Source organism: Nansenia antarctica (assembly GCF_963989245.1).
Source record: "Nansenia antarctica genome assembly, chromosome: 5".
Taxonomy (NCBI): domain Eukaryota; kingdom Metazoa; phylum Chordata; class Actinopteri; order Argentiniformes; family Microstomatidae; genus Nansenia; species Nansenia antarctica.
The window spans coordinates 45,885,668-45,912,254 of NC_137690.1; the positions used below are offsets into that span (position 1 = coordinate 45,885,668).

General features: G+C 47.9%; 1 protein-coding gene across 1 annotated transcript; it reads right to left on the reverse strand.

Moving 5' to 3' along the window:
- Positions 1–2,821: 2,821 nt before the first annotated feature.
- On the reverse strand, positions 2,822–26,326 carry LOC308158046 (SPARC-related modular calcium-binding protein 1-like; the record flags this gene model as incomplete). Its single annotated transcript, XM_080531637.1, has 10 exons — positions 2,822–3,120; positions 3,758–3,832; positions 4,035–4,117; positions 8,236–8,428; positions 8,646–8,726; positions 9,748–9,807; positions 11,797–11,896; positions 13,992–14,107; positions 17,141–17,315; positions 26,249–26,326. The coding sequence occupies 10 exons, from the start codon at positions 26,324–26,326 to the stop codon at positions 2,822–2,824; spliced, it is 1,260 nt and encodes a 419-aa protein (XP_080387763.1).
- Between the last annotated feature and the right edge of the window lie 261 nt (positions 26,327–26,587).

The following is a 26,587-nucleotide window of genomic DNA, read 5'->3' on the forward strand; positions in this document are numbered from 1 at the left end:
GTGTTTGTACAGAGAGGTGTTTGTACAGAAAGGTGTTTGTACAGAAAGGTGTTTGTACCAACTCAACAGACGTCGTTAAAAAGGTGTTGAGGTGTCCTCGTGAAAACTGGAGAGCTCGCTTCGTCACCTGAACAAATCTGATGAGCCTGGATTCTGTTTCTTGCTTCCAGAAATGACTTCAAAATCGTCACAAACTCAACAGTTTCGGAGCTTTTGACATGCAGGCATGCATGCGTCTGTGGTGTGATGTATAACTGTTTCGCTTTCTTCTGTCTGTTAAATGACAGTGCATGTAAAATAAACATGTATAATATTATATGTAAAATAAAAATTCAGAACACAACATGCCACCAAGAGCAGCTGCCTGCCTGCGACCTCCTTCAACACCACGTCACAGTGTCCCAAACAGAGACGGAGGCACACCTGCCTCGACAACACACCTGCCTCGTCAACACACCTGTCTGGTCAACACACCTGTCTGGTCAACACACCTGTCTGGTCAACACATCTGTCTGGTCAACACACCTGTCTGGTCAACACACCTGTCTGGTCAACACACCTGCCTTGTCAACACACATGCCTTGTAAACACATATGCTTTGTTCAACACACCTGCCTTGTCAACACACCTGCCTTGTCAACACACCTGCCTCGTCAACACACCTGTCTCGTCAACACACCGGCCTCACCAACACACCTGCCTTCTACAACACACCTGCCTTGTAAACACACCTGCCTTGTCAACACACCTGCCTTGTCAACACACCTGCCTTGTCAACACACCTGCCTTGTCAACACACCTGCCTTGTAAACACATATGCTTTGTTCAACACACCTGCCTTGTCAACACACCTGCCTTGTCAACACACCTGCCTCGTCAACACACCTGTCTCGTCAACACACCGGCCTCACCAACACACCTGCCTTCTACAACACACCTGCCTTGTAAACACACCTGCCTTGTCAACACACCTGCCTTGTCAACACACCTGCCTTGTCAACACACCTGCCTTGTCAACACACCTGCCTTGTAAACACACCTGCCTTGTCAAACACACACACCTTCATCCAGTCAGTCTCTGCTGGGGGTGAGAACACACACACACCTTCATCCACGTTGGAGGTGAGAACACACACACCTTCATCCACACTGGAGGTGAGAACACACACACCTTCATCCACACTGGAGGTGAGAACACACACACCTTCATCCACACTGGGGGTGAGAACACACACACACCTTCATCCACGCTGGAGGTGAGAACACACACACCTTCATCCAGTCAGGTCTCCTCTGGGGTGAGAACATACACACACACCTTCATCCAGTCAGGTCTCCTCTGGGGTGAGAACACACACACACACACACACACCTTCATCCAGTCAGGTCTCCTCTGGGGTGAGAACACACACACACACACACACACACACACACACACACACACACACACACCTTCATCCCATCACAGCTGTCACATCCTTTGCTGTGTGGCTTCTTTGCCTGAAAAATGATTCGGTTTCTCGTCATCCTCCGTGTGTTTTGTTTATCAGAGCGGCTTACACACGTCGCCTTCATGCAGAGACACGGAACAGCTCACGCAGAGCGGACACGGGCCTGGCGGAGAGAGATTCAGTCAGTTGGAAAAATGTTTAACCCAGTCGCCAGGTACGGTTGGCTCTAATAGTCTGTAATGCTGATAGTTATTTCATTTTATTCTCTATTCGCTTGGGACATGTGCGCGTGTGTGTGTGTGTGTGTGTGTGTGTGTGTGTGTGTGCGTGCGTGTTTCTGTGTGTGTGCCTGTGTGCCATGTTTCACTGATGATGTAATTCACTCAACCTCAGTCCCTCTTAATTAATCTATCTGACACACACACTCTCCCCATTAGCACCAGTCTCCTGCCCGCAGGCTGTACTTCAGAGCAGACTCATGAACAAGGCAGCCCCGACCTTCCATTGACCTCCATCTTTTGCAGTTGTTTATTGTTTCCTTTCCTTCCTTCTATCTTTTTTTCCTCCACGTTTATATGTATAGATTTTTTTCTGGGGGGGAAATGTGGTCGCTTCAACAACATGTAATTGTTTATATACAAATAGGCTAGCACATTAGCAAAGAGAAAATGGAAAATAAAATAAAGGAATATAGATACATGCATATATACACACATACAGTGTCCATACTGTACAAATAGTTCCTCCTTCTCCTTCTCCTTCTCCTTCTCCTCCTCCTCCTCCTCCTCCCATCCAAAACCTTCCCTAGTACTCCCCTGTGTCCCTTCCCAAACTCCCCTCATAATCACAACCCCCCACACTATTTACCTCACATTATCCCCAACACCCCAAGCTCCCCAGATAATCGCAACACAACACACAATTTACCTCACATTACTCCCCCCTCCACAACCCAATACCCCAAGCTCTCCAGATAATCATAACCCCCCATTCAATCTACCTCACATTATCCCCACCACCCCACCCAACACTCCAAGTTCTTCAGATAATCGCACCACAACACACCACACAATTGACATCAAATCAACCCCCACCCACCCAAACTCCCCTGATAACGTCCGGCCCACCTCAGACCTAGAGGCCCGCCTCAAAACCTCAAAGCCTCAAAGCCTCAGAGACCCAGAGACCCAGAGACCCAGAGCCTCAGAGTCTCAGAGACCCAGAGTCTCAGAGACCCAGAGACCCAGAGACCCAGAGTCTCAGAGACCCAGAGACCCAGAGACCCAGAGACCCAGAGACCCAGAGACCCAGAGGTCCACCTCAGAGACCCAGAGGTCCACCTCAGAGACCCAGAGACCCAGAGGTCCACCTCAAAGCCCCAGACAGGCGCTGAGCTCGCTGAGGGTGAGTCCGCGGTCACGGTCGCGGTCGCAGTACTGGGCAAACTTCTTGGCGCAGCGTCGAGGCTTCAGCCTCCTGCGCAGGTAGAGGCGGAACGGCCGGGCCTCGCGCTCGCTCAGCACGCCGCTGCCGTCCACGTCCAGCTGTCTGAAGTGCCACCGCAGCGCCACCGCAGCCCTGCCCAGCCCTGCCGCTGCGTCGTCCCCCTCAACTGGCGTCCCCAGGGCGGGGGGCGAAGGGGACGGGGGCGGGGGTGGGGACGTGGGGTCTGACAGGGGAATGTCCGTCAACCTAAACAAACAATAATATTTTTAGATCAGAAAACAAACAAGACTTCATATAAAATATTCAGAGCCAGGGTTGATTGAGTATTTGATTCTTTTTTTTCTCCAAAACTCGAGGGGCGCTTGATTTAGCTTGATTCAGCTTGCCAGGACAGCTTCAGGGACGACTGCGTTGGTTCCATTGCTCCGAGCAAGCCAAAGCAAGTGTGTGAATGATGAGTTGTGGAATTGACTCCTCATTGGACCCAGTCCATTTCCATCAGAGAGACAGAGGGAGAGACAGACAGAGGGAGAGACAGACAGAGGGAGAGACGGACAGAAAAAGAGAGAGCGAGACAGAGAGACAGAGAAAGAGAGACAGAGAAAGAGAGAGAGACAGAGAAAGAGAGAGAGAGACAGAGAAAGACAAAGAGAGAGAGACAGAGAAAGAGAGAGAGACAGAGAAAGAGAGAGAGAGACAGAGAAAGAGAGAGAGAGAGAGAGAAAGAGAGAGACAGAGACAGACAGAGAGAGGATACTGTATATTGTGTGAGTGTTGTGAAGTGGAGTATATATATGGGTATGTGTACACAGCGTGTAACAACATTGTTAGTGTACAGGATCAACACCTTTGAGGACTACGTTCCCCAGCCTGCTCCGCCTCCAGGCCTCTCATCAGACTCTGCAGGAACTCCTTTTGACGTGCCCCAGAGCACCCTGGGAAATGGAGTCCAGCAGAGGGTAGGTGAAAGTGTCATTCAGATAGTGACATACTACAGTACAGGACTTTTTCCAAACCCTTTCTCCTTCCCTGCACGCCATCATCACGTTGTGAACATGTAGTTCACCACTCTGTGACATTGAGGTCGGGGCGCTTGGTGGCATAACACACTAATAGAGACATCTGAGGCCCACTCACCTGACAGAGGCCTGTCTCTGTAGCTCCTGTCAGACGGGCTCCTCTGGGGCTCCTCGCCACCACTGCAGTCAGGCAGGTGGTTTCTGGGGACGAGTCGGAGGGAATGATGTATGTATGCCTCCTGCTGCAACTCACCAACCCCTCTCTCCTCCACCACCCACTTAATCCCTATAACCATCTATCACACTACTGTATATGACACAGCCCAGGTTTCTCCTGAGACGTTTGTTATCCGCTATCGAGGATGACAAGAAGAGATGCATTGTGGGGGTTTTGCCACGGCTGTTGCTGCTGCCGCTAGGAGATGAATGAGGAGAGACGGACGCAGGGAGTGGAGGTTGAATCGTCATTTCAGAGCCAACGGGGCATGGAGGGTAAGACTATTAAGAGAAGCATTTCAGGGACACAAAAATGTTTTGAGAGCGTGCGTTGCAATGTTCCCATTGGACGCTCTGGGTAACACGATAGCATTAACGTCACGCTATTAGGATCGCATTACACGAGAGATGTGTCCCTGATTGAGAGAAAGAGATGGAGAAAGAGAGAGAAAGAGACTGAAAGAGAGAGAGAGAGAGGGATAGAGAAAGAGAGAGAGATGGAGAAAGAGAGACAGAGAAAGAGAGGAAGAGAAAGAGAAAGAGAGATAGAGAGAGGGAGAGAGAGACAGAGAGATGGAGAAAGAGAGAGAAAGAGAGACGGAGAAAGAGAGCGAGAGAGGGGATATTATGGTTAGGTCCATATATATTTGGACAAAGACAGAATTGTTGTTATTTTAGCTGTTTAAAACATCTTCAAGTTACAGTTATATAATGAATATGGGCTTAAAGTGCAGACTCTCAGCTTTACGGTAAGGGTATTCACATCCAAATTGAAGGAAGGGTTTAGGAATTACAGCTCTTTAATATGGAGCTCCCTCTTTTTCAAGGGACCAAAAGTAATTGGACAATTCACTCAAAAGCTGTTTCATGGGCCAGTGTGGGCTATTCCTTCATTATTTCTTTATCAATTAAGCAGATTCCAAGTGTGGCATTTGCATTTGGAAGCTGTTGCTGTATACGCACAACATGCAGTCAATGGAGCTCTCAATGCAAGTGAAACAGGCCATCCTTACGGTGCAAAAACAAAAAAAATCCATCAGAGAGATAGTGTGAAAAAAGAACGCACTGGTGAGCTCGGCACCACAAAAAGGTCTGGACGTCCATGGAAGACAAGAGTGGTGGATGATCACAGGAAGGATCCTTTACATGGTAAAGAAAAACCCCTTCACAACATCCAGCCAAGTGAAGAACAGTCTCCAGGAGGTAGGTATATCATTATCCAAGTGTACCATAAAGGGAAGACTTCACACGAACAAATACAGAGGGTTTACCACAAGGTGCAAGCCATTCATAAGTCTCAAGAATAGAAAGGCCAGATTAGACTTTGCCAAAAAACATCTAAAAAAGCCAGCCCAGTTGTGGAACAGCATTCTTTGGGCAGATGAAACTAAGATCAACCTGTACCAGAATGATGGGAAGAAAAGTATGGAGAAGGTTTGGAATGTCTCATGATCCGATGCATACCACATCATCTGTAAAAAAAAAACGTGGAGGTAGTGTGATGACATGGGCATGCATGGCTTCCAATGGCACTGGGTCACTAGTGTTTATTGATGATGTGACAGAAGACAGAAGCAGACAGATTAATTCTGAAGTGTTATGTTAAGGGATATTCTGTCTGCTCAGATTCAGACAAATTCAGCAAAGTTGATTGGATGGTGCTTCACAATACAGATGGACAATGACCCAAAGCATACTGTGTAAGCAACCCAGGAGTTTTTTAAGGCAAAGAAGTGGAATATTCTGCAATGGCCAGAGTCAATCACCTGATCTCAACCCGATCAAGCATGCATTTCACTTGCTTAAGACAAAACTAAAGGCAGAAAACCCCACAAACAAACAACAACTGAAGACTGCTGCAGTAAAGGCCTGGCAAAGCATCACAAAGGAGGAAACCCAGCATTGGGTGATGTCCATGGGTTCCAGACTTCAGGCAGTCATTGCCTGCAAAGGATTCTCAACAAAGTATTAAAAATGAACATTTTATTTATGATTATGTTAATTTGTCCAATTACTTTTGAGCTCCTGAAAATAAGGGACTGTGTATAAAAATGGTTGCAATTCCTAAACGTTTCATACAATATTTTTGTTCAACCCCTTGAATTAAAGCTGAAAGTCTGCACTTCAATTACATCTCGGTTGTTTCATTTCAAATCCATTGTGGTGGCATACAGAGCCAAAATTATGGAAATTGTGTCACTGTCCAAATACTTCCGGACCTAACTATATGTATGTATGTATGAGTGAAGTGAGGGAGTTTATATGGGTAGGTGTGTAAACACTTTGTGAAGGAGAGGAACAGTAACGCTGATCGTGTCTGAGTCTAGTGAGTCTGAGACGGAGATGGAGAGGCGAGACCAGGGCCGCCGCTACGTACACCCACACCCCATCAGCCAGAAGGGGGCGCCAAAACACCCTAACGACCACCCTAATCATCATAACGATGAATTCTTTAAATCTAAGATGAAGCACAACTGCAATAGGCACCCTTAGACCATTATTAGTCCACCATCGGTGCTAGCGCTCTTCGGCAATCACGCTTAGGGGGCTCACAAACGGCCAATAGCGGTCCTGGGTGAGATGACAGGGTTTGGGGTGATACATTTTACATTTACATTTTTGGCATTTAGCAGACACCTTATTCCAAAGCGACTTACAAGCAATACATTTGACTAAGCAAGTGAAACATCAATCCAGCAGTCGTAGCAGGAAGAGTGATCCAGCTCAGGCCAGGGGCCATTGGCAGTCGGTGTGACAGAAGAAGAAAGTTTTGATTTTGGTTTTTTTAGACACTGGAGAAACAGTACAAGGCGAAGGGGGGGAGTAGAAATCTTAGGAGACACAGTGCAGGGGGGTAGTAGATGTCTCAGGGGACACAGTGCTGGGGGGTAGTAGATGTCTCAGGGGACACAGTGCTGGGGGGTAGTAGATGTCTCAGGGGACACAGTGCTGGGGGGTAGTAGATTTCACAGGAGACACAGTGCTGGGGGGTAGTAGATGTCTCAGGAGGGACAGTGCAGGGGGGTAGTAGATGTCTCAGGAGACACAGTGCTGGGGGGTAGTAGATGTCTCAGGAGACACAGTGCTGGGGGGTAGTAGATGTCTCAGGAGGGACAGTGCTGAGGGGTAGTAGATGTCTCAGGAGACACAGTTCCGGGGGGTAGTATGTGTCTCAGGAGGGACAGTGCTGGGAGGTAGTAGATGTCTCAGGAGACAAAGTGCTGGGGGGTAGTAGATGTCTCAGGAGGGACAGTGCTGAGGGGTAGTAGATGTCTCAGGAGGGACAGTGCTGAGGGGTAGTAGATGTCTCAGGAGACACAGTGCTAGGGGGTAGTAGATGTCTCAGGAGGGACAGTACTGGGGGGTAGTAATGTCTCAGGAGACACAGTGCTGAGGGGTAGTAGATGTCTCAGGAGACACAGTGCTGGGGGGTAGTAGATGTCTCAGGAGACACAGTGCTGGGGGGTAGTAGATGTCTCAGGAGGGACAGTGCTGAGGGGTAGTAGATGTCTCAGGAGACACAGTTCCGGGGGGTAGTATGTGTCTCAGGAGGGACAGTGCTGGGAGGTAGTAGATGTCTCAGGAGACACAGTGCTGGGGGGTAGTAGATGTCTCAGGAGGGACAGTGCTGGGAGGTAGTAGATGTCTCAGGAGACACAGTGCTGGGGGGTAGTAGATGTCTCAGGAGACACAGTGCTGGGGAGTAGTAGATGTCTCAGGAGGGACAGTACTGGGGGGTAGTAATGTCTCAGGAGACACAGTGCTGAGGGGTAGTAGATGTCTCAGGAGGGACAGTGCTGGGGGGTAGTAGATGTCTCAGGAGACACAGTGCTGGGGGGTAGTAGATGTCTCAGGAGGGACAGTGCTGAGGGGTAGTAGATGTCTCAGGAGGGACAGTGCTGAGGGGTAGTAGATGTCTCAGGAGACACAGTGCTAGGGGGTAGTAGATGTCTCAGGAGGGACAGTACTGGGGGGTAGTAGATGTCTCAGGAGGGACAGTGCTGGGGGGTAGTAGATGTCTCAGGAGACACAGTGCTGGGGGTAGTAGGTGTCTCAGGAGACACAGTGCTGGGGGGTAGTAGGTGTCTCAGTTAAGGGGTTACCTGGCCGAGGTGCCGGGTAAGGGGCGCCCTGTGTCCACCCTGACACACCAGCAGTAACCGGTGGTGACGTGACACTGGACGGGGCTGTAGCGGCCGTCCGCACTGCATTCTGGGACGAAGCGCTCCTCCTGCCACACGGGGCGCACGTCGGCCTGGAGCGCCGCTCTCTCCTTCTCACACGTAGGAGGACTGTCTGAAACACACACACACACACACACACACACACACACACACACACACACACACACAGGAACGCAAGCATACACAGACAGACACACATGCATGCACGCACGCACGCAGGCAGGCACACATGATCATTATGAACACACACACACACTTTAAAGGATGGTTCACTGTTGAATATGTGACTATATGTGAATCCATCTAGAAACACTGAAAACACAGTTTACCTGTGAGGCGTTTCACAGGACGGTTTCCTTTGGGGCCAGAGTTCAACAGGATGGTGACCCAGAACGGAGGAGCAGTCATTTCTACACAGGGGTCAAAGTTCAGCAACGTTTAGTGTGACGGGCAGAAAATGGAATAGCAGCAATATCGTATGAAATATGAGCTGCGAAACCTTCGTCCATGGTTCTTGGTAGTGGTGGCCCTAGTGGATGGTGAGTTGGACTGGTGATCAGAAGAACACGAGTTCAAATCCCACCTGGGAACACCACCACTAGTGTGACCTTGCGTAAGGCACTCAGCCCTAAGTTACTGCAGGGAGACTGTCCCTGTGATTTCTAACTGTAACTTGAACATTTGTAGTAGTTGTATCCTACTTCTTTCGCTTGGCTTTTAATTTATTTAATTGTATATTTGATCTTCTAATAGTTTTTTTATCTGATGTTTTCATTCATTTGTATGAATATGTGCTATACAAGTCAATTTGCCTTCCCTTGCCTACGTCTCTTTGGATAAAAGCGTAAAAAAAAAGAAAAAAAAAGAAAGTGGCCACTAAAAATGTCATGTTGTGGTCCTGTCCAAGCTTTTACTGAAGCTGTTTAAAGTTCTTAGAGTGCTATAATTATCACTGCCTCTCTCTCTCCCTCCCCTCCTCTCCTCTCCCTCCCTCATCCCCCTCTCCCCTCTTGCTTCCCCCACTCCCTCTCCTCTCTGTCCTCGCCTCCTCTCCTCTCCTCTCTCCTCCCTCTGTCATCCCCCTCTCCTCTCCGCCCCCCCTTCCCCATCTCTCTCCCTCCCTTCTCTTCCTCTCCCTCTGTCATCCCCCCTCCTCTCTGTCCTCCCCTCCTCTCCCTCCCTCCCTTCCTCTCCCCCTGTCATCCCACTCTCCTCTCCACCCCCCCCCCCCCCCCCCGTTCTCACCTCCTCTCCTCTCCCTCTGTCATTCCCCGCTACTCTCCACCGCCGCCCCCTCTGTTCTCACCTCCTCTCCTCTCTCCTCCCTCTATCATCCCCCTCTCCTCCGTCCTCACCTCCTCTCTCTCCCTCCCTCCCCCCCTCCGCCCCTCCTCTCCCTCCCTCCCTCCCCCCTCTCCCTCTCCCTCTCACCTGCAGCGGGGGACAGGGGTCTCCCAGGCTCAGGGGTGGGCCAGGTCACGCCACCTTCTCCTGTGACCAGAGACAAGAACATGGAACACGGGTCAGGACCAGGGTGTGTGTGGGTCAGGACCAGGACCAGGGTGTGTGTGGGTCAGGACCAGGACCAGGGTCTGTGTGGGTCAGGACCAGGGTCTGTGTGTGGCATAGTTTGAGTGAGTAAAAAAAGCATTGTGACTGCCTATGGCACCTGGCCCTAATATAGATGACTTTTCCTTGTGATGGCTGATGGATAGATGACTCACTGACTCAGACATGTGTTTGTTGTAAGTCGCTTTGGATAAAGGCGTCTGCTGCATGCCCAAATAATGTAATGTAAATGTAAATGAGTGTATTGCTATTGATGTTTGGTTGACACAAGGGAGCAGACAGGAAATTAACTGTCAAATCTCCCATTCCAACTTCATATCCGTGTGAATTGTGATGCGTGTGTGGGTGTGTGCGCACTGTGATGTGTATCATCAGTGTTTGTGTGATGCTGATGTCTTTGGCAATGATCACCTCTTTGTTGGGAAGACTCCAGGTCCATTTCAGATATATGACCTACAGCAACACACACACACACACACACACAAATATGTTTTTTTATGACTTACTGTAGCTTAATTTGATGCTAGATGCTAACTCTTACTTTAGCTTCCATTGATGCTAGATGCTAACTCTTACTTTAGCTTCATTTGATGCTAGATGCTAACTCTTACTTTAGCTTCATTTGATGCTAGATGCTAACTCTTACTTTAGCTTCATTTGATGCTAGATGCTAACTCTTACTTTAGCTTCTTCTTTCGTGTAACGTCAGAGGTCCAACTCGCTGTCGCGTAGCCATGCCCGCATCTCTGGTTCTAGGTCGAAGAGGCTGGCTTCTGAGGGTGGTCTATATAAGGGGCAGATGGTGATTATGTGGTCGGCGGTCTGCTCTGGGTCACCGCACTCGCATGCCGCACTGTCCGCCAGGCCCCACGCCTTCATTGATGTTTTAAAGCGACCGACACCAGTTCGTCGACGGTTCAGTGTGGTCCATTGCCGGCGTGGTAGGTCGTCTCCTCCAATGGCGCCATCTCCTGGGTCCCAGATGTAGCGGTGGATTCGGGAGGGCCCGGCTGACTCCCACTCCTGCTTCCAAGCTGCTGCCAACCATGCATCTCTGGAGATGTCCTCAGAGGTGGAGTTGAGCATGGCTTGTGCTGCCTTGTTGTAAGGGTGGCGGGTCTTGAGTCGGCTTGGAGGTGCTGGTGTTATGGTGGTGTTGTGCAGGATGTGCCAGTCATGCTTTTGTGCCTTCCTGGCCAGGGCGAGGGTGGCAGCCTCCCGTCGGAGGCCGGCCGGTGCTATTCCCGCGAGGACTGGCAAGAGGGACACAGGGGTAGGCTTCAAGCATCCAGTTATTATTCTGAGGGAGGTATTGATAGCCACGTCGACCTTTCTCGCATGAGGGCTTCTGCTCCAGACTGGGGCGCAGTATTCCGCTGCAGAGAAGACCAGGGCTTGGGTGGATATTCTTAGCGTCTTAGCGGAGGCTCCCCAGGTTGTACCAGCAAGGCGGCGGATCAGCGCGGCCCTGGATGTCACTTTGGCCTTGACTTCTTCCAGGTGTTGCTTGAAGGATAATGTCCGATCCACTCCAAGGTACTTCGGGGCTTGCTGGACCTCCAGACATTTGTTGTCAACGCGCACCTCAAGTTCCCTCCTGGCTTCTCTGGTGCTAAGGTGGTATGCCGCTGCGACTGTCTTTCCGACACTGAGTTGTAGACGCCACCTTCGAAGGTATGCTACCAGTGTGCCTATGCTATGCCTAGCTTCATTTGATGCTAGATGCTAACTCTTACTTTAGCTTCATCATTTGATGCTAGATGCTAACTCATACTTTAGCTTCATTTGATGCTAGATGCTAACTCATACTTTAGCTTCATTTGATGCTAGATGCTAACTGATACTTTAGCTTCATTTGATGCTAGATTCTAACTCCACGGCTACTCCCCAGCGAGCTACATCGTGGCTTACCTGTGCAGTTGGGTCTCAGGTGCAGGACAGACGTCCCACTGACAGGCTTCCCGTCCAGAGTGGAGCACCAGCAGTAGCCCGTCTGGTTGTGGCACTGCACCTGGGGGGGGGGGGGGGGGGGGGGGGGGGCGGACGCACAGACTCACGGCAGGGTGAGGTGACAGGTGAAATGTGACAGGTGAAAGGTGACAGGTGAAAGGTGACAGGTGAAAGGTGACATGTGAAAGGTGACAGGTGACAGGTGAAATGTGAATGAGGACTGCTGAAAGGTGACAGGTGAAAGGTGACATGTGACAGGTGACAGGTGAAAGGGGACTGCTGAAAGGAGACAGGTGAAAGGTGAATGGTGAAAGGTGACAGGTGAAAGATGAAAGGTGAAAGGTGACAGGTGACTGGTGACAGGTGAAAGGTGACAGGTGAAAGGTGAAAGATGAAAGGTGACAGGTAAAAGGTGACAGGTGAAAGGTGACAGGTGACACGTGAAAGGTGACAGGTGAAAGGTGACAGGTGACAGGTGAAAGGCGACAGGTGAAAGGCGACAGGTGAAAGGTGAAAGGCGACAGGTGAAAGGCGACAGGTGAAATGTGAAAGGGGACTGGTGAAAGGTGACATGTGACAGGTGACAGGTGAAAGGTGACAGGTGGAGATACTATAGGAATAGGATCTCTGAAATGAATCGCTTATGTCTTCCTTCAGTGCAGAGATGTACTTTCATCATCATCTCTATAACACCAGCAGCTGTGACATATCTAGCAGCTGTGACTGTATCTGCACTGAAGGAGGAGGTGAGCCATTCATTGTGTACTGTATCAGGACCAACGGATGTATCAGAGTCTTTGATCGGATATGTTTAAGTGCAGGGCTGTTTTCACAATGTCCCCTTACAAATATTCATTCTGCATGCTTGGGACAATGCACGACCATTGGATGTTGGGAATCAATCACCCGTAAGTTTGTGATACAACCTTCCCCTTCCACCCGCTATCATCTAAAGTAGATCGGCGCTGACCGACAGGTACACAGACAGACAGGTACAGTGACAGACAGGTACACTGACAGACAGGTACAGTGACAGACAGGTACACTGACAGACAGACAGGTACACTGACAGACAGGTACACTGACAGACAGGTACAGTGACAGACAGGTACTCTGACAGACAGGTACACTGACAGACAGGTATAGTGACAGACAGGTACACTGACAGACAGGTAGAGTGACAGACAGGTACACTGACAGACTGGTACACTGACAGACAGGGACACTGACAGACAGGTAGAGTGACAGACAGGTATAGTGACAGACAGGTACACTGACAGACACATACTCTGACAGACAGACAGGTACAGTGACAGACAGGTACAGTGACAGACAGACAGGTACTCTGACAGACAGACAGGTACACTGACAGACAGACAGGTACACTGACAGACAGACAGGTACAGTGACAGACAGACAGGTATAGTGACAGACAGGTACACTGACAGACAGGTACAGTGACAGACAGACAGACAGGTACAGTGACAGACAGACAGGTACACTGACAGACAGGTACATTGACAGACAGACAGGTATAGTGACAGACAGACAGGTACACTGACAGACAGGTATAGTGACAGACAGGTACACTGACAGACAGGTACAGTGACAGACAGACAGACAGACAGGTACAGTGACAGACAGACAGACAGGTACACTGATAGACAGGTACACTGACAGACAGACAGGTACACTGACAGACAGGTACAGTGACAGACAGGCAGGTACACTGACAGACAGGTACAGTGACAGACAGACAGGTACAGTGACAGACAGACAGGTACACTGACAGACAGGTACACTGACGGGCAGGTACAGTGACAGACAGACAGGTACAATGACAGACAGGTACACTGACAGACAGACAGTTACAGTGACAGACAGGTACTCTGACAGACAGACAGGTACTCTGACAGACAGGTACACTGACAATCAGACAGGTACACTGACAGACAGACAGGTACAGTGACAGACAGGTACTCTGACAGACAGGTACACTGACGGGCAGGTACACTGACAGACAGACAGGTACACTGACAGACAGGTACAGTGACAGACAGACAGGTACAGTGACAGACAGGTACACTGACAGACAGGTACAGTGACAGACAGACAGGTACTCTGACAGACAGGTACTCTGCCGGGAGGTACAGTACCTGCAAGAAGCTTCCTTCTTCGTCGCATTCTGGAACAAAGATGGCCGCCGTGTGGCTGCGGACGCTGGCGTCCAGGGCCTGGCTACGGGCCAGCTGGCATCTGGACCTGCTGGGGTCTGGAAGGGGAGGGGCCAGGGTACGTATATGTGACAGCAGCCAGGGTACGTATGTGTGACAGTAGCCAGGGTACGTATATGCGACAGTAGCCAGGGTACGTATTATGTGACAGCCAGGGTACGTATATGTGACAGTAGCCAGGGTACGTATATGTGACAGTAGCCAGGGTACGTATATGTGACAGTAGCCAGGGTAGGTATATATGACAGTAGTCAGGGTACGTATATGTGACACCCAGGGTACGTATATGAGACAGTAGCCAGGGTACGTATATGTGACAGTAGCCAGGGTACGTATATGTGACAGTAGCCAGGGTACGTATTATGTCACAGTAGCCAGGGTACGTATATGTGACAGCCAGGGTACGTATGTGTGACAGTAGCCAGGGTACGTATATGTATAGCAACCGGTGATACTGGGAACAAGACAGCAACCAATCAAAACAACAAAAAAAGACTCTTATTCTGAAAATGTTCAATAAATGTCAAGTTGTTGAAAATCAATGACACACTAGTCGCTAGTCAAGCCAAAATACTGCAATTCAATGGATTCCGGTGAGTAATCCCCCACTGCTACCTAGAACACTACTTTACATTGTTAGCAGGCTCGCAAAACAAGGTGTGTTAGTTGACTAGCAAGTGTGTGGTCGATACATTTTTCTAAAATAAAAGTCTGAACATTAAATCGGTTGCCGACTTTCATTATCCCTTTCACCAGCAGCTGTCACATATGAAGGACTCTCTGAAGTGGTCAATTCGGTTGTATAGTCGTGACGTGTTTCCGGGTCCAACGTTGGCTGAGGCGCTCTCTTCGAAATGCCGTGGTAATAATAATAATAAATTATATTTGTATAGTGCCTTATCTGTGTAGGAGGCAGGCTAATTTACAAGAAGCGCCCTCTACTGATCTTTGTGTGTAAGTAGCAGCTTCCCATTCTAAAGACTATGGTTTGACCCCCGAGCCAGCGCTATGAGTAGGTGAAATAGGCACGGCTGTCCTAGCGTTTCTGTTCTATCCCTCCTGTTCTAAGCATGCAGGGGCTCTGCGCTGTTTCTAGACAGGCCAATTTCCTGGCCTCACCAGCATGACATTTATAAACAGAGCACAGTTAACTTGTGAACTCCCTGAGGCCTGAGTTGAACACTTAAAGAACACACATTGTTAGGAGCGTATTGGTGCACCTGGCAGGACTTGGCAGGGCAGAGGTCGACAGAGAGGGGGGAGGAAATAGGCTGCCGTTGTGGGGAAGCCCCTGGTTAGCTGTGAATGCTGGGCTGGCTACACTGGCAGAGAAACAGTGTTCCAGTGTCACAGAAGGAAAAAGCGGAGAGCGTGTAAAAGAGGGGAGGCACTGCAGCCAACACATGGCCAAAGTATGTGAATAGGGGGGAAATGTGTGTGTGTGTGTGTATCTTGGCTTTCACCTGTTCCAGTACCCGAGAGAGCTGGTGTGGTATGTGTATGATTGTACTTGCTAACGCAAACATCCAGTGCACTTTGTATAGTGCTTTTCCGAGGCTCAAAGACCCTGACAATATGGGAAAAACGGGAAAGTGGTGTGTCCCTTGTTGTATGAATAGATCCCAGTCTAAAAAACGATTGAACTGTCATTCTACCGCTGTAGTACACTGGTACTACAGGTACAAGAGGGCACAACAGCGGCTATACACCCTGAGATGCCTCAGGAAGGAACACAACAAGCAGGAGATACTGGTGGCTTTCTACCGCGGCGCAGTGGAGAGCATCCTCACCTACGGCATCTGCAACCGGTTCTCCAGCTGCACAACAGCGGAGAGAAATGCGGTACAGAGAGTAGTGAGAACAGCACAGAAGATCACCGGCGCCCCCCTCCCCTCTCTGGAAGAGCTGTACAACACACGCTGTCTCAGGAAGGCCTCAAAGATCTCCAGGGACCCGACCCACCCTGGGCACGTACACTTTACCAGGCTGCCCTCGAAAAGGAGGTTCAGGACCCTGGCCGCTAAGACAAACAGACTGAAGAACTGCTTCTACCACAGGGCCGTCCAGGCCCTGAACACAGCAAAGACCTAAGTTCTGGGCCCTGGACAGTCTGGACGGATTGTATGGCAGCTGCTGGACTGAAAAAATCAGGTGTAGTGCTGAGGCACAAACATGTACATTTCAAGCCTGCAAACTGTGACACTTTAAATAACGTGAAAAAATACTATTGTGCAATATGACTACCCTAGTTGACTATCTGTGCAGTATAGTACAGTGGATTGTGTACATAGCCTTTATTTATGTAAACCAGCTCCTTACCTTCTTGTGATTTTTTTTCTTTTTCTAAAAGTTTTTTTTTTTCCCTTCCTAACACCAGGGGAGCCACCCCTCCTAAATTTCGTTGTTTGGTACCTGTACTGTAGCAATGACAATAAAGTCCATTCATTCATTCATTCATACTCTGGTGCAGGGAATTTCTGGTTTGGACCCGGAAATTGCAAAACGTCACGTTTGACGTCAGACTTAACAACCGAATAACCAAGAGATATCAGACGGTGGATTTGGAGAGTTCTGTCATGGTATCATGGGCCAGCTGTTTTTCCTGACCATGTTAATCTGACCAGGAGAAACTCGTGGCCCTATTCCTACAGCCCTACGGGTGGATACCTACTCCTGTCGTGTGTTTAGCTTCACAGAGTGTGAGTACAGAGTGGAAAGTAGCCCTGAGTCTCCACTGAATTGGGTAAATCAGCTTTTAGTCACGGTTCACCTGACTGCTGGAACAAGCAGCAGAGAACGTTCCAGTCTGTTGCTCTGGTGCCGCCAGGGCCGTTAAACCTTTCATTAACCACCTCTTGGTTGAAAAATGTGTTTATTTTTCTTGATTGTGTTTTATTATGTTGTAATTTGTTGTATGTGTATTATGTATGGTTGTACAGTGTGTGTATGCAGGGCTCCCTTATTAAAAGAGACCGTGGTCTCAACGGGACTCAAATAAAGGTTAAATACCAATAAATACAAAATAAAAAAGCAAATTATTTGTATTTAATTTTTTGCATGTTAAAAAGTACCTGCGCAGTGTTCCCGCGGTGCGATCCTCAGCTGCGTGTTGATGCACTGGGCTCTCTGGAAGGCACACAGGGACTTGTGGAGCCGCCCGTTGCTGCCACACACGGCTCGGTGGTGCCCCCGGTGGCAGTCCAGGACACAGCCCTGAGGCCACATGTTCTCTGCCATGAGGAACGGCTGGGATACAAGCAGTAACACAACACAGTTACACCCTCCAATTACACCCTTCGATCACTCTACAATTACACCCTTCAATCACTCTCCAATTACACCCCCCAATCACACCCTCCAAGTCCTAGCCTCTCTGTAATGGAAACTATCTAGATCTGAAAGGATTTCATATTATAACGGTTACATTTACATTTTTGGCATTTAGCGGATGCCTTTATCCAAAGCGACTTACAAGAAAAACATTTGTCTAAGTAAGATCCATCTATCCATCTGTCATCATAAGAAAAAGAAATCTATGCTCGGGCCAGGGGCCATTGGCCGTTACAATGCTAAAAGAGCATTCATTTATTACAGTAGACAAACTCTACAGGGGGGTAGAGGGGACAGAGAGGTTTCAAGATGGACAGTTAAGATGTAGCCTGAAGAGATGGAGGTCTTCAATCTACGGCAGAAGATAGGTAGTGACTCTGCAGTCCTGACAGAAGATAGGTAGTGACTCTGCAGTCCTGACAGAAGATAGGTAGTGACTCTGCAGTCCTGACAGCAGATAGGTAGTGACTCTGCAGTCCTGACAGAAGATAGGTAGTGACTTTGCAGTCCTGACAGAAGATAGGTAGTGACTCTGCAGTCCTGACAGAAGATAGGTAGTGACTCTGCAGTCCTGACAGAAGATAGGTAGTGACTCTGCAGTCCTGACAGAAGATAGGTAGTGACTCTGCAGTCCTGACAGAACATAGGTAGAGACTCTGCAGTCCTGACAGCAGTGGGAAGCTTGTTAGATGGTGATACTTTCGCTACCCCTCGGCAGAGTGGAATTGTTCTCCATCTTGTTAATTTTTGTTCTTTCCCTCCTGTTCTAAGCATGCAGGGGCTCTGGGTTATTTCTGGATACGCCAACTTCCTGGCCGTACCAGGGTGACATTTGGAAATAGAGCAGAGTAACGTCCCCGAGGCAGTTAGCTGAACACTTCACACTAGAGCAGCCATGGTGAGGTCCGCACAATGGGAGATCGGGCCTTCTGCTCGGCTGCTCCCAGGCTGTGGAATGCTCTCCCTGACCACCTAAGGGCACCACAGTCTGTGGATGCTTTTAAACGTGGCCTTAAAACCCACCTTTTTAATAGAGCCTTTTTTTAGCCTTTTAATTGAATGTTTTTTGCTTTATCTTACTGTGTTGTAGCACTCTGAGATTTTATATGTAAAGTGCTTTTATAAATAAAATGAATTATTATTATTATTGTCACAGTGACCCTGAAAGTAAAAAAAAAAAAAAGAAGATACCTTTGCACTCGATCAAATTTCAGGACCCTCCTTTCATGACTTGTCCTGATATTGTCCTTGATATGTGCGTTCTACCACCCAGTATCCTTACATTTTCAAAATCACACCAGGATAAGCTAGTATAAAGCTATTTTGCAGTTTTATCTGTGTAGGAGGCAGGCTAATTCACAAGAAGCGCCCTCTACTGATCTTTGTGTGTAAGTAGCAGCTTCCCATTCTAAAGACTATGGTTTGACCCCCGAGCCAGCGCTATGAGTAGGTGAAATAGGCACGGCTGTCCTAGCGTTTCTGTTCTATCCCTCCTGTTCTAAGCATGCAGGGGCTATGCGCTGTTTCTAGACAGGCCAATTTCCTGGCCTCACCAGCATGACATTTATAAACAGAGCACAGTTAACTTGTGAACTCCCTGAGGCCTGAGTTGAACACTTAAAGAACACACATTGTTAGGAGCGTATTGGTGCACGTGGCAGGACTTGGCAGGGCAGAGGTCGACAGAGAGGGGGGAGGAAATAGGCTGCCGTTGTGGGGAAGCCCCTGGTTAGCTGTGAATGCTGGGCTGGCTACACTGGCAGAGAAACAGTGTTCCAGTGTCACAGAAGGAAAAAGCGGAGAGCGTGTAAAAGAGGGGAGGCACTGCAGCCAACACATGGCCAAAGTATGTGAATAGGGGGGAAATGTGTGTGTGTGTGTGTATCTTGGCTTTCACCTGTTCCAGTACCCGAGAGAGCTGGTGTGGTATGTGTATGATTGTACTTGCTAACGCAAACATCCAGTGCACTAGAACTTATTGCCGACACTCACAGTCTTGGTCTGCGGTTGTTACCGTCTGATGGCCTGCCCTGCACTCAACTCCTCTCCGACCCCTCTGTGAGTAAACATAGCACGGTGCATTTTAACTCTTCAGAGAGAAGGAAGAGAGAAAGAGAGGAAGAGAGCAGAGATAAGTGAGAGAGAGAGAGAGACAGAGAGAGAGAGAGAGAGAGAGAGAGAGAGAGAGAGAGAGAGAGAGAGAGCAGAGAAGAGAGAACTCCCCCAAAAACCACTGGGACATCAATCAAAAACGGCAACACAAATGAGTATTTCCGGGATCAAGTCAAGAGGAGACAAGATCATTTCCCCCCAGTATCGGTACGCAGCCGAGGATAGAGAAGGACCCACACATGAAGGCTGTAGTAGCCATGGGGCTTGTGCTAAATTGCTAACACATGCCCCAGTGCCAGACACCTACTTTAAGGCCAGGTATCACACACTCACCCCTTTCATATAGCTGATCCTCTCCCCCCCCCCCCCCCCCCCCTCACCCAGAGACCCACTACCTCAGGCACCCCTCGCCAGCCCCCTGGGACCGTCTTCAATACCTCTTTGTCTGCCTTTCTCCCTCAGCGACACGCTCCGCAAATTTGCCATAGTGTGTGTTACACTGTTGACATACATTTCTTGTTGAACCCACCCCCCCCCTAATCCCCCTCCCTCTCCCCCTCCCCACCACTGAAAGGATCCCCTGTGCTGCTACGTTAGTTAGTCAGGACGTTAATTACTTTTTTGTTGACTGAATATGGAATGAATGATAATTAAATATTAATTGGTAGATTATAGAGATTGTGAAGTGTGTGGTTGGACGAAGAGGTTGAATTGTGGCTGGAAGACTCCACAGGCTTTGAACGCGGTCTTGTCTTTTGAGCTGTTAGTATAGAGTTGAGAAGACAGTCAGTTATGAGTATAGAGTTGAGAAGACTGTCAGCTATGAGTACAGAGTTGAGAAGACTTCACAACTATGAGTATAGAGTTGACAAGACTTCACAACCTTGAGTATAGAGTTGAGAAGACTGTCAACTTAACTATGAGTATAGAGTTGAGAAGACTGTCAGTTATGAGTATAGAGTTGAGAAGACTGTCAACTATGAGTATAGAGTTGAGAAGACTGTCAACTATGAGTATAGAGTTGAGAAGACTTCTCTGTCCCAAGTGCAGAGCTACAATATGTTGCTCAGCTGCACAATTAGCAGGAGTGTGCCGCAGAACAAGGTGGCAGTGTCCCTCCAGGCGAGCGCGGTGTTAGATTGACTGTTTTTATAACTACATATGAAAATATAAATACCTGTCGAGACGGTTCGCCTTAGGGTGATGAAATATGATGTTTTGGCTGAGACTTGAGCGAGGCTGCTTAAAAACCTTTATGTTTGAACAAACCCCCCCCCCCCTCCCCTGTCAGGTAGAAAGAGCTCTGAATCGGTTGCTTGTGAAACAAGGTTCCGTGGAAGGTCTTATTGTTATTGGAACTGGATGGCTAGACGGTTGAGCAGACTGACAGGCTGTGTGTGTATGTGAGTGTGTGTGTGTGTGTGTATGTGAGTGTGTGTGTGTTGATCAGTCATGCCTGTCACATGCTGAAGATCATAGGGGTGAAAGACCACTCATCCCTGCAGTCTATTTTTGAACAGGCTACTCTCAGACAGGCTAATAGAATTCTCATGAATCCCTCCCATGTCCTACATGCAGAGTATGAACTGCTGCCCTCTGGGAGGAGGTTCAGAGTCCCCCGCGCTAGATTAAATAGATTTAAAAATTATTTTATTCCCGTTTCTGTTAAACTTTTAAACTGCACCAGATGAATGTAACTTATCTTGCTTATCATTTTATTTCCACTCTTGTTTTAATCAGGTCCGCCTTCTGTTTGTGTGCTAATATTCTGTATTGTCTGTTGCTCTTTGTTGTCTGTTGCTCTTTGTTGGCTGCTGTGGGGTGTAAGCCCAATACAAATGTCCCAGTGATGGGACAATAAAGTGACTCTTGACTTGACTCTTGACTTGACTTGATGCTTGTAGCACACAAACAAACACCGACATGATGACATGCCTAACAGGTGCACTTCCACAAGCACTCCTTCTCACCAACTCCAAACCAGCCAACAAGGAGACACACACACTAACACCTACACACACATCTACACACACACACACACCTAAAAACACAAACACACGCACCATAACACACACACAAACAAACACACACACACCCACACACACCATAACACACTAACACCTACAAACACACACACACACACACACACCATAACACACTAACACCTACAAACACACGCACACACACACACACACACACACACACCATAACACACTAACACCTACATACAAACACACACCATAACACACAAACACCTACAAACACACACACACACACACACTAAAACCAACAAACACTAACTGTATGCAAACACACGCACGTCTCTCATTTAAAAAAAAAATATATATATATATGTTTTGCAGCGATTTACAGTATGTGCTGTGGTTAGACTGGTTGACCACTGTCTGTGTGCTGTGGTTAGACTGGTTGACCACTGTCTGTGTGCTGTGGTTAGACTGGTTGACCGCTGTCTGTGTGCTGTGGTTAGACTGGTTGACCACTGTCTGTGTGCTGTGGTCAGTGGCTTCTCTCTGGGGGGATAGTGGGTTCATACACTCTCAGATTCCACTCAACAGCTTTAGGAAGGACAGATCTCAAGACAGATCTTGGGTATTACACCTGCCTTACCCTTTATTAGGGTTAGTGCCAGTGGCGGACTGGCCACCGGGCAAGCCTGGCAAATGCCAGGAGGGCCGCGAGACTCTGGGCCGCTCAGAATGTATTATATTAAAAAAATATATATATATATATTTGTAATTTTGTCTTTGGTGATTTTCATTGAAAATAACTTATTTCAGCAGACCACGGCCCAAAACATTTTATATCGGCAGGGCCGCGTCCTAACGATTCCCACCGTAGTTGGGGTAGACCACGCCCACACCACGCCCACACCACGCCCATGCCACGCCAACTTCTGGAATATGTAGGGGTGTTCTCTGTATCTTGTTCTTCACGTAACACGGGGTGCACGATTAGATATAGGTTACCCATCTCTGTATGCAACTCGGCGGCGCTGAGTGTGCCGCGGGCCAACGGTCAATGTTCGCCGCGGGCGACCGGGCGCGGCTCTCATTGCCCTGTGGGCCCTGGAACGCGCGCCTATTCTTAGTGTCAGTGATTGTGTTTGTGTTTGAGAAAAAAAAGGGAAAAAAACACCCCTACATACCCCTACACACCCCTTTTTTTTCTTTTTTTTTCTCAAACACAAACACAATCACTGACACTAAGAATAGGCGCGCGTTCCAGGGCCCACAGGGCAATGAGAGCCGTGCCCGCGGCGAACATTGACCGTTGGCCCGCGGCACACTCAGCGCCGCCGAGTTGCATACATACAGGGTTCGAGTTATAAGCTGAACTCTGTGGGGGTCTCCAAAATAACAGTGCGAAATGTTCTCATGCACGCGCGAATCATGCCCACACAGCGATGGGACTTACAAGTTTTAATTAGCTATAGGCAGTAGCGGATTAAGGTGGTCAGTGGCCCTAGGCTACTCCTTTGTGTGAGGACCCCCCGCCCCCATACACAAGCCTCCCCCCTCCCCAAAATATACAACTCACGAGCACCCTGCACACACACACCACTCATAATGCTTTACCATAAAACACTTAAACACTTTAATAACACAATAACACAACAGTGTTAATAATGCAAAGAATAAAAAAAAGGTTCAGTGCATTCAGTTCTGTCTCTATTGCTCTCCTCTCCCGTTGTCTCTCTGTTACTGTCCTGTTGTCTGTCTCTCTGTTGCTGTCCTGTTGTCTGTCTCTCTGTTGCTGTCCTGTTGTCCGTCTCTCTGTTGCTCCCCTCAGCTCTAAATGAAAGAAATGAATTAGCTAATTAGTTGGCATGTAAACATATAGTTAGGGTTGGGTACAGTTTGGGTTTTATTCGATACCGGTGACAAATCGATACTTTAAAAACGGTACCGGTACGGAAACATCATCCTCATCCTCAAATCCCAACATATCCTGACGCTACAGCTGCAGGCTACTCATTTCACCACATCAACAGCCCCACATGAAACAACAGCTATAAAAGCGATAGTCACACATGTATCTCGGCCAATAATTTTGTTATTTTTGCTATACAGAAGGAGCGAAAAATACATTAGGTTAGTACACTAGGTTAGTAAAAAGTAAAAGCCACCTTACCTTTACGGAGACAAGATAGACCAAAGTGGTCTGTTTTCAGTAGGCTGACTGGTCTGTTTTCAGTAGGCTGAGTGGTCTGTTTTCAGTAGGCTGAGTGGTCTGTTTTCAGTAGGCTGAGTGGTCTGTTTTCAGTAGGCTGAGTGGTCTGTTTTCAGTAGGCTGAGTGGTCTGTTTTCAGTAGGCTGAGTGGTCTGTTTTCAGTAGGCTGAGTGGTCTGTTTTCAGTAGGTAGCAGAGTCCTCAGTAGTAGCAGCAGTAGTAGTAACAGTAGTAGCAGCAGGGCTAACGTTAGGTGTCATAGCAGGTTTCTTTGATAAAAACCCGACATTTTCTAGGCTTGATGACCCGGTTGGCAGCAGTGGCCTTTTTTTGGGCGGCATGGTAGCTACTGTATGTATATACTCCTGTATAGCTAATGAATGAATGTTTGCTTCTCAATAATAGGCTAGGTGCACGATCTCACTACTTCCTGAAAGGCAACTGGTGTCTCACTCTATTGGTTTAATTGATTAATCAGCTGTGCACTGTGTGTTCCAACGGTTTACCGCACAGCTGATTAATCAACCTTTTGCTGTTGCACAATATTCTACTGCGCCCCATGGTGTCTTGGTGGTGAAGTGCAGGCAGTCAAAGGCATACTGTCATTCACAGGAGATTAATGGTGCGCGTAGTTCTTTTGAAAAACGTGTTTATTTTACAATATTTATAATATAAATTAAATAATATTCATTACATTGACATTTTGATCAAATAATAGTTGTGGTAATGTATTATTAGCGACCCCCACAGATTTTTGATTTTACTGCCTTCATGGGAGCTCAGAGAGCCTCAGACCATCTCTATGGGAGCTCAGCTCCCATTGGCTCCCACATAACTCGAACCCTGCATACATAGATGGGTAACCTATATCTAATCGTGCACCCCGTGTTACGTGAAGAACAAGATACAGAGAACACCCCTACATATTCCAGAAGTTGGCGTGGCGTGGGCGTGGTGTGGGCGTGGTCTGACCCAACTACGGTGGGAATCGTTAGGACGCGGCCGGGCCATCCACGCAGTTCTGCATCGCGGATGCCCAGGGCCCTAAACCAATAGGAGCAGAGCTCCCCTATGGGGCGGAGCTCCACGATGTAGAACTGGAGTATGTAAACCAATAGGAGCAGAGCTTTAGGTAGCAGGGTAAACCAATAGGAGCAGAGCTTTAGGTAGCAGGGTAAACCAATAGGAGCAGAGCTTTAGGTAGCGGGGTAAACCAATAGGAGCAGAGCTCCCTTATGGGGCGGAGCTCCACGAGGTAGAACTGGAGTATATCTCCATAACTATCGTAGTCAGTTCTATATCGCCAGTGGACACGCACCTCATGTCATCATTCCGTTTATAACAGCAGTTAACGTTACACTGCTTTCATTTTCAGAATGGGGGAATTTGATGAGAGCAATGCAGTTAATGTGCAACAACTGGATGCAGGGAGCAAGTGTAGTTGGAAGTAGGAATGCACCGAAATTCGCATGTATTGGGCCAAAAATAACGCAAAAAAGTACATTCGGTGTGAAAAGGCTATTGAAAGAGATATTGACTGATGACTGCCTACTGATAATACATATAATTACAGCAAACATGTCGGTAGTTTGGCATCTGTCCTCTGACTTTTTATGTTAACAATCCGTGTTGCTTGTTGCGTTTGGAAATAGGGCTGTTGTGTCGCAAATGCCAGGGCTGTTTTTTGATCCCAGTCCGCCCCTGGTTAGTGCACTCCAAAATCAAAGTTTATCTGACATTGTCATACTTCTATGTGACATAATGTAGGGATGAATACGAATCCCACAAAAACATTTGATCTCCAATACAACTTAACTTAACAACATAACAACATCACTTAACTTAACCGATGTGAATAAAACACGGGTTGTTTTCCCTGCCCTTCTTCTCCATTAAAGCTAGAGTGGCCCATAATTGGGCCAAATATTCTGCTTTAATTTGATTATTAATGTCATTATTGATGACTTTATCTCATTGTCATGTGTAGTATGTTATTCTGAACTATGATCTGAGCATATGCACACACAACTTCAAGGTGTTACCCATCAAATGGCATCCTGCTTCTGCATCTGATCATATTTCTAATGTTATAAGCGGTTTAGTTTGGGTCTGGTTTTTAGGTGGAAATTTGTCAAATAGGGCATTCAGCAGAAGAGGTTAATGTGTGGTTTAGTTTATAGAGCTGGAGCATCACAACCAACGGTATGGGACATGGACTCATTTGGACATTACTCTCTGTGATGTAAAAACACGTGGACAATCCTTTTATTCGATCCGTAAGAGGTAAAACAAGCTCAGCCTACCTTCATTAGGAGTTACGGCACTTGGCAATTACAGTTTAAGGTGAAAGTAAACCGTTTTTTAAATGTATTTGTTTAAGTTAAATCTCAGCAGTAGCCTATGTTTTAGTATACATATCAATTCAATATGAGCACTGTGCTTAATTAATTAGGTCTTTAATGTAAAACATGTTTTATCTTAATGTTGATTAAATAAGCTAGATCCAAACAACCTATATCTGAAACCATGTCTGAAATCGGTCCTTACCGGTGACCTCTTAGTTTGGACAGACTCCGAGACCAAGAAGATGAGCAGCAGGCGACAGGTGAACGTGAGCACGAGCATAGTTCCCACGACCACCGTGCAGGCGCGTGGCTCCGGTGGTGAAGACGCACGCCCCTCGGTGTGTGCTCTAAAGCGCGATGCGCACAGCGCGAGCAAAGCCAGCCTTGGTTAGAGCCTTTTAAAAAAGTGGTTTTATATCCTTTGACTTTTCAACAGGTCATCTTTGTTAGGGGGTAAATAGTTCTCGCTGGTTAAAACATAGATGGTCCCAAAGAGACTCGCAAACCTGACACCAATAAAACAAGTGGAGTCAGATTAACT